Source organism: Hipposideros armiger, unplaced genomic scaffold, assembly GCF_001890085.2.
Source record: "Hipposideros armiger isolate ML-2016 unplaced genomic scaffold, ASM189008v1 scaffold_132, whole genome shotgun sequence".
NCBI lineage: Eukaryota > Metazoa > Chordata > Mammalia > Chiroptera > Hipposideridae > Hipposideros > Hipposideros armiger.
In genome coordinates, this window is record NW_017731482.1 from 1,842,039 (window position 1) to 1,850,877 (window position 8,839).

Below are 8,839 nucleotides of genomic sequence, written 5' to 3' on the forward strand. Positions count from 1 at the left end.
AATTTTAATACAGTTTTCCTTTCTTAAACTGTGTATACATTTTTTTGGCACCGTGTGTGTGTGTGTGTGTGTGTGTGTGTGTGTGTGGAGAGAGAAAGAAGCATGCCTCATACTTTCATGTGCACGTGCATACACACCCCGGATTATTCAGCAATCATAAAAACAAGGAAATCTTGTCATTTGCAACTATGTGGATGGACCTAGAGGGTATTGTGCTAAGTGAAATAAGTCAGACAGAGAAAGACAAATACTGTACTCGTATGATCTCATTTACATGTGGAACCTAAAAGACAAATTTATAGACAAAAGGATCAGATTTGTGGTTACCAGAGGTGGGGGGTGGAATAGGAGAAAGGTGATTAAAAGGTACAAACTTCTAGTTACAAGAAAAATAAGAACTAGGGATGTACCGTGTGATGACTGTAGTTAACACTGTTGTATGATTATGTGAAAGTTGTTAAAAGAGTGAATCCTAGAAGTTCTTTTGACAAGGAAAAAAAATCTTTGCCTTCTCTTTATTTTATCTATATGAGATAATAGATGCTAACTAAATTAGTGGTAATCATTTCACAATACGAATATATGTAAGTCAAACCATTATGCTATACACCATAAACTTATACAGTGGTGTGCTTTAATTATATCTCAATAAAACTGGAAAAAAATATATAGTTAACATTAAAAAAAAGAATTCAGGCTTTGAGTCATTGACTGATTCTTCAGCCATGTTTTAGCTTGTCCTGCCTTTTCCACACTTGAACCAAACTTCTGTGGGGCTTTTAGGATTGAGCCTTGAGGCCTGATGGGATACTCAGATCCTGGTACAGTATTTCTATATTTGAAAGAGTTGTGGGTTTAGCCTCTTAAACTTCTTTTACTTAGATAGCCCATAATTGTCATTTTTTTCTTTCCTATAGCACATGCCACAGCTTGGCTCTCCTAGAGAAGTATTTTTTCCCTTTCTTGATTTTCTTTTATTGTTCAAATTTTTGTCTAAAAATATCGATTGACTCTGAATCAGCTTTTCCTAGGCGATGTGGTTGTTAAAATCAGCGAAGACATCTTTATCGGTTGTGAGCCTTGTCCCATTACCCCCCACCTCCCCCTTCTCTGAAAAGGCCTCTGCCATTTTAATTGTAGCGTATGATTGGGGGAATAAAATTCCTTCCATGTGGAAATTCTGTCTTTTCAGTGCCAAATTTATTATGAGCCTATGAATTCTGGACTATGAGTAGTCTGTTTTGTTTTCAGTCTTCTAATAGTGCATTTTCAAGCCTCTGGATTTGACTGTTGGTGGTAATATATATATTTTCTGTTGAATTTTTTATTCTGTTTTTCTTTTAAAGTTAAGAGGACAGAAGCATCAGTGCTAGTTTTTCCTCTTTCTTCTACCCCAAAAGAAAAACGTCAAATACATCTTTGTAAGAGTTCATTGGGAATTTGTGGCTAATTACCTATTGTTTTGTTCAAAACACAGTACTCAAGTTTTGGCCAGGTGTGGCTGTGGCCTTTTTTTGCAGTCCTGTCTCCAGACAGGACTATTAAGAGCCTTGGATGCAACAATGAAAACTGTGCTCACTTAGCACTTTTTTTTTTTTTTTTAAGGTTTTTAGTCCAAGCTCAACCAAATGAATCTTGGCTCCTGTGACCAACAAAGGAGTCCTGCTTTCCTCTGCTCAGTCTGTCCAGATGTGTCGGCACAGGGGTCTTGCCCTGTTCTGTGCCGGGTCAGAATGGGTCTGTGGGTTGAGAAAGCTGATCTTTTCCTCTCTGAGTTTGCTGCAGGGACAGGGAGTTGGGCCTCTGAGATAAGTTTGTGGTGAACTTCTGGATAAGGTGGATTTCTAAGATCAAAACAGTTTATGGAAAATAATTCTGATTTTACCCACGCAAACTGGGCCTTTTCTTATGGCATCCCAGAAAAGTGGCATGTTGTTCAGCTTAAAATAAAGATCCTTTATTTTTAAGTTGAAATCTCCTTTGTCCTGTAGTTTGAAGGAGCTACAGCTTTGAATACAGAAATGCTCCTTTTAGCTCATGAGGTATATACCAAGTGTGCTGATGGAGAAGTTTTGTTGGTGCTGCCCTGACTGGTTTTTTGTTTTGTTTTTTAAAGATTTTATTGGGGAATTGGGGAAGGGGAACAGCCAAGCTGTTGTCCATCAATCTTAGTTGTGGAGTGCGCAGCTAGCTAGCTCCAAGTCCAGTCGCCATCTGGCTGCACGTTGGCAGCTCGTGGCCTCTACGCTCAAGGTGCTGTGTTACAATCTTAGTTGGGGGTGGGTGTAGCCACCATTACCATGAAGGAGTCGAACTAGCAGCCTTGTTGTTAAGAGCGCACGCTCTATCCACTGAGCTATCTGGGCGACCGCTCAGCTCAAGGTGCCGTGTTCAATCTTAGTTGCAGGTGGGCATAGCCCACCATCCCATGCAGGAGTCGAACCAGCAACCTTGTTGTTAGGAGCCCATGCTCTCACCAGCTGAGCCAATCTGCTGTCTGTTGGCGGCTCAGCAGCAGCTCAGCTCGGGCGCAGTGTCACTAGCCCATGTGGGAATCGAACCGGCGACCCTGTTGCTCAGAGCTCGTGCTCTTAACCAACTGAGCCTTCTTGGCTGGCCCCCGACTGGTTTTTAACTCCCCCACGCAATGTATTGTACAAAATTGCCAATGAGACAATCAGTGGTTTCATTAATAAGTAATGAAATAATGAGCTAATTGATGCTGGAGTTTAATATTGTAGACATACTGCCATTTGAATACAGAATATAACTTATGAAGGAGCAAGTCTATACCATCAATGAGAAGTGAGTTGTTTCTGTATCTAGACGGCTCTTCAGACTTCACTCAGACTTTTGAGATACTGAATAAATAACAGCTCATAATTTTGTTGTAGTAATTCAGTTACATAATGCTTTTGAAGTTGTGTATGAGATGGGGACGGTGTTAGGGGATCGTAATTGCTGAATAGGTATACCATGGAAATTCCCTAAGTATCTTAAAGTAACATTTCTCAAACTTTGCTGAGTACATGCATTATTTGAAGATCTTGCCAAAATTCAAATTCCGATTCAGTAGGCTGGGGTAGGGCCTGAGATTCTGCATTTCTATTGGGTTGTCGGAAAAGTCATGACGTATTTTTTCTGTTTTTCGTTGCAAAAATGCGTCATGACTTTTCCGACAACCCAATAATAAGCTCATGGGAGATTTTAATGCCTTCTGCTCTGTGGAGCACAGGTGAGTAGGAAGGCCTTTGAGACCACCTAATATATAACCAACCAGTGTTTTTAGCCTCTTAAGATGGCAGGAGTCAGTAAAGTAAATTCTAGGCTCTTGAAAGTAATGACAAATCCTAGGAACTCTTAGGGAGGGGACTGTTAATTATGCACCCTTAATGGCATTGAAAAGATAATGTGAAGGAATGTTCCAGTGGCAACAGCCTGTCCCATCAGCATGGCCCATTGTGAGGGAGAAAATAGCATTGGAGGGTGCTTGCCACAGATTACTACAGGCATCTGTACATCCTGTGAGGTAACATATGCCCATGTTACAGGGGAGGAAGGAAAAGGGATTCTCAGGTGTCCTTGACCAGCAGCGGCAGCATCACCTGGGGGCAAGTTAGGAAAGCAGATTCTCAGGTTCACTCTAGACCTCCTGATACTGAAACTGGAAAAAGAGCCCAGCAATCTATGGTTTAACAAGCCCTCCAGGTGATTCTGATGCCTGTTAAAGTTTGAGATATGTAAACGGCAGACTAGATATTAGAACCTAGATATATTTGACTCCAAAACCTATGTTTCTAAAATAATTTGACTAGTACATTTTTTATTAGAAAGAAATGATCAATAGTTAAGAGCTTAAAACTATCATTGTTCTTAAATGTGAAAAAATTCCTTTCACTGTAATCATTTGAGCTTTATGCATATTAGCTTACTCTAGTCATCTAAGAAAAGACATTTTCCTTTACTGCTTCTTCATCATTTGCTGCAGCCAGGAAGGCTGAGAAAGATTTAGATGACATTGGTTATACAGCTGCTTCAGCTCTCTAAGGTCATAGGAGGGTGGCTTCGTACTGTTTATTGTGGCTTGTGTAGGCATTGCAATAATGTTGGAGAGACACCATCAATTCTGTGACATCGTTGTTGGAAGCCATTGTCTTATAATGACTGCTCACTGGTATAATTCTTTTCAAAGTTTTCATTAGGGAGGCTTCAGTGAGTTGTATTGGCAGGGGAAAAGGTAAAATATGCCTTTGGTTGATAGGGAGTAAGAATTGGTAACTATGTTTCTCATTTTATCATTTTGCTTCCTTAAAACTATCAGCTTTGTCATCTGATAAGAATTTGTTTGGGACAATTATCTTCATGATGTGGACCACTAAATCTTGGGTTAATTAGCAGTTGTTCAGAACTAAGAACCAAACAATTGAGTTATCTCCACTTCTCTGTACTTAGGATGTGCAGAGAGTGGTTGACATTAAGATAGAGCTAGTCGGGAGGGTCCATGGTGGTGAGCCTGGCTAGACAAGATGGAGACTGGCATAGAGCAGAGACTAAGACCAGGAAAACAAGCAATGGAGATAGGTGGGCACTGTGGGTCAGGGAAGTGAAATTGACGAAGTCAGTTAAAACATGGAGGTAGCAGTAGGTGTTTGAGATACAGACAGTTCCATTTGAGCTCAGGAAGTCAGCTAGCATAGACACAGGTGCAGGATTCGGGCAAATGATAAGGGCTCATTTAAAAGCATGGGACATAGCAGTGAGGGAATACGGGTAAATATTTTGATTCTAAGCCCCAACTAGAGGCTGTGTCAGCTCAAGATACCACGTACTTCCTACCTGAGGCTTGGTCTGATCTCCCAGTGGGAAAAAGCCTTGGTAGAAGATGAGCACATCTCCCTTGATCAGAGGGTTGGAGGGGACCTGGGTGAACAAGATCTCTCATTCTTTTGATAGAATAGTGTTCTAAATGACTCAACCCACGCTGTCCCATTTTTTTCCTTCTTTGACCAGTGACTGAAAAAGTCTACGAAAGTGAATCGTGCACAGATAGCGAAGAGGAACTTAAGATGAAGACATCCTCCATACACAGACCCCTCACCATAACTGTGAAAAAAGAACCCAAAGAGGAACGAAAGGGCCCCAAGAAAGGGACTGCTGCTCTGGGCAAAGCCAATAGACAAGTGTCCATTACTGGCTTCTTCCAGAGGAAGTGATATGCCATCTCTGTTAGGTCAGACATGGAGTGGTCAGGGAGAAGACCAAGACATACAGATTCTCACTTACTGTGTAAGTTCATCCAGCGCCTTGCCTCACCTGTGTCAGAAGACTGCTCTTCCGTCCTGTAAGATGTATACTACTGGTTTCTAACCAAAAGGAAATCACCTGGAAGCAAGAGGCAAAAGAATATTTGAAAAGCTGGTACTTTCTAATGACATTTCTAAAGCACAATCTTTGACCTGTCCAGAAGAATTTACTCCAAAAAAAAAAAAAGGGAACAGGTTTCAGAACTCTCACTGACGCCATTTAGTGGCTAATCCTCTGCACCCTACCTGCCCTGCGCCCTGATCCGCTTATGGCTCAGGGGGCTTCCTCTTTGTTCCTGTGTATTCTGTGGACTTGTGTTGATATTCTTTTATCCCTGAATTTTACTGGATGTGTTTACAGCTCCCCCTGTCATCCCTTCCCCACTACCACAGTTCTGTTTGCAGCTGTTTTTTGTAAGTCTCTTAAATCTTGGTTGGACTAAAGGCTGAAACACAAATCTCCCGGTAATCCTCTTTTCCTCTGTTAGAAAGTGCACTGACACCGGCTGCACAGCAGCACGTTACTCGTGTTCTACCCCTGTCACAAAAGCTCTCTGGACCTTCACTTGCAATTAGTGGTTAGGGAAAAGCCTCAGGCGGAGCACAAATAGAAATATAATGGATTCAACTCCACCAGAAATGACTTAGAGTCAGCATTGAGGGTATTAGAGGCCTTGTCATGTTGCTGACACAGGGCGTGCTTTATTGCATCGGTGATTTTTGTCTCCGACCCTCTCTCCCTTTCCCACTTTCAATACCTAGAGAGGGAGACCTATACAGTGAAATAAAGGCTGAAAAGAGAAATCCCGTACTACATGCAGTATACAACAGTTAAGTAAAATTTCTTCTTCTCAAGGAACTTCAACATTTGGAAACAGCAGTTTCCCACCTGGGTCCTGAGGAAGAGCGAAGCACATATTTATAATATAGGTATTGCTCCTGGGCATTGTTAACCCTCCCGTTTGCCTAAAAGTCTTGGCTCCTCAAGAAGAGAGGGAGGGACTGAGTTGTAAGTAGGTATAAACTGCTACTAAATAAAACATTTTCATTTGTGACTTAAGGAAAATCATTCCAGTGATGAGTTAACCGACTTCCGTATGGCTGCGCAGTGGGCTCGGTAGATCAAGGTAACGTGGTGGTGATCTTGCACAGTGAGCTCTGGGGAAAGGAACATAAGCTCAGCTGCTGGTGTGACTCACTATGAACAGACGAGGAGTGTCTGACTTGCTCCTTTCACCTGAGCCTAGTGTTTGTCCTAAGGGATAGTCAGCCATCTACTGTTCAAAGTTAGGATTATGACTACCCTTGAATTAATCGCAGTTTCTTTAGCAACTGTCACCCTGTGCTCTCTAGCCAGGCACCTGATGGACTTAAGACCAGAGACTTGAGAAAGGAGTCTTGGCATTATGTCTAGGACTTGAAAAGGCAGATGCTTTGTGCGTAGCAAGTTGAATAAAGGTTTGACATATTCCAAACACCTTTCTCTTTTCAATGGAAAAGGATGGAGAAAACGATGGAATGCCTGGACTTAAAACCTTTACAAAAAACTTCTGGAGAGGAATCTAAGAAAATGTAGTCATTTTTCTAAATGTAAGTGAAAAGTTAAATTCAATCCTCTTAAAATTATTATGCTGCGACTCTAATAAACTAAATTTTGAATTGGAAAACTCTGGTGCTGGTTGAAAGGATAATGCAAATCCTGTGATTGTGATCCTGTGATCACTATGCCCAGTATGCTGCCGAAATTCTGAGCTGTCTGCAAGACTTAGTAAGTGGTGGCTTTTTTTTTCTTTTTATACAAAACTACCCATGTTATCCACATGAGTTAAATAAACTTGAGAAGTTGTTTTAAAACAGTGCTTCAAACTGAATGATGACTCTGTTATTTGACAGGATGGCAACAGTGTGTGCAATTATTTAAACTGAACAGGAACACGGCTGGTTTTTAGTTTATATTGTTAAAACTGCATACCCATAGTCTGAGATGGACAAGTTATTTGCTGCCTTCATCATTTTTTCAGCCCTGTGGGAAATCTTAGTTCCAGCCAACCTCATTTTTTAGTTCATTTAGAAGAAAATCTAGTCCTGATTTTGCACATTGTATTAGTTTGGCTTCACCACTTGCTAGCTGTGTGACCTTGGGCAAATTCCTCAGCCTCAGGTTCTTTACCAAAAGAGAGCTAAAAAGAGGTACCATGAATTGTCAGGACTGACTGTATATATGGCATAAATTCAGGATTCAGTAAATAGGTGCTCTACAAATGGTGGCTACCTTCCTGATGTCATAAATGATGCATTCAGCTACCATTGTTATCAAGAATATGAACCACATATTATCCTTTTCCAAAATCATCATTCTGGTTATAGATGTGGTCCAAAGGGGAAAGATAGTTGTCCTATTTTGTGAAAGTTTTTAGAGCAATTAGATATTATCTTACTGAAAGAAAGATTCATAGATTGCTATATTTACTGTTCACTAAAACATTTATTGTGTCTACTATGTGTCAGGCTTCTGATTCGGGCACTAGAGGATATAATAGAATCCTAGAATTTGGCATTGTCCTGAGGATCTAGTGGAAGAGACAAGCCAGTAAAATGAAATTATAAAATATGATGAGTGTGGCAGTAAGCACAGAGTCCTCAGAGCTCATAGGAGGGTAGGTATGAAAAGTCTTCCTGGAGGACAGGAAGCCAGGCAAGTTTTTGAAGGACTACTAGGATTATACCAAGTGGAATGGAAAGGATTTTCTAGGCTGAGGAGCATAGCTTGTATGTGTGTGTGTTGGTGGTGGTGGTGGGGGGCGGGGGGGAGAGACACACTAGAATTTGGGAATAGGGAGGAAAATATATTGAGAAATTAAGTTTGGGTCTTGTTAAGGAGTTTAGATTTTATTTGAAGACCATGAGGGCCAAGTGAAGAATTTTGAGACAAGGAATAACATTAGAAGTTGATTCTCATTTAAAAGTGACAGGAGAGACAGGTCCAAGATGGCGGCAGTGTAGGAAGACACTGAACTTGCTCCCTCTCATCAGCCCACTGAAATATACACCTATATTGAGAGCAGTTCCTCCTGAAAGACAACTGAAGGCTGATTGAACAGCTTCTGCACAACAAATGAAAGAAAGAGACCAAATAGAGAAGGCTGGGAAACCGTGGGAGCTCTCTGGGATCTGTAGGAACTCTAGAATTGGAGGAGCCAGTGAGCACCATTGTTTATGTCCCCTTCCACCTCTGATAGGATGGGCAGGGGTTTCATCCAGGTTCTCTGGCCTACCTGCAAGATAGCTGCAACCTGTTCCCAGCCACACTGCCCGGAGCCCATTTCAACCCAAAGGGAGCAAGCAGGACCGACAGGACATCATGAATCTGACCTTCCTGCCCGGAGCCGCTTTAGCTTGGCAAACCAGCACCCCAGGTGCAGTAAACACCCACCTGGCCCCAACTAGCCTCCAATAACTATGTGGCACACACACTTCTACACAGATACACGTCTACAGGAGATCACTTTCTCCACAACAAACGAGAGAGAGAGAGA

The 8,839-nt window shown here is 41.6% G+C and overlaps 1 protein-coding gene across 2 annotated transcripts in view; it reads left to right on the forward strand.

Moving 5' to 3' along the window:
* Positions 1-7,157, forward strand: part of POLD3 (DNA polymerase delta 3, accessory subunit) — a 45,829-nt gene extending 38,672 nt beyond the window's left edge. For both annotated transcript variants that reach the window (XM_019649454.1, XM_019649455.1), the window contains exon 12: positions 5,011-7,157. In XM_019649454.1, the coding sequence (XP_019504999.1) occupies positions 5,011-5,213 (203 nt within the window). In that variant the 3' untranslated portion in view covers positions 5,214-7,157. The remainder of the gene's footprint in view (positions 1-5,010) is intronic.
* The last annotated feature ends 1,682 nt before the right edge of the window (positions 7,158-8,839 follow it).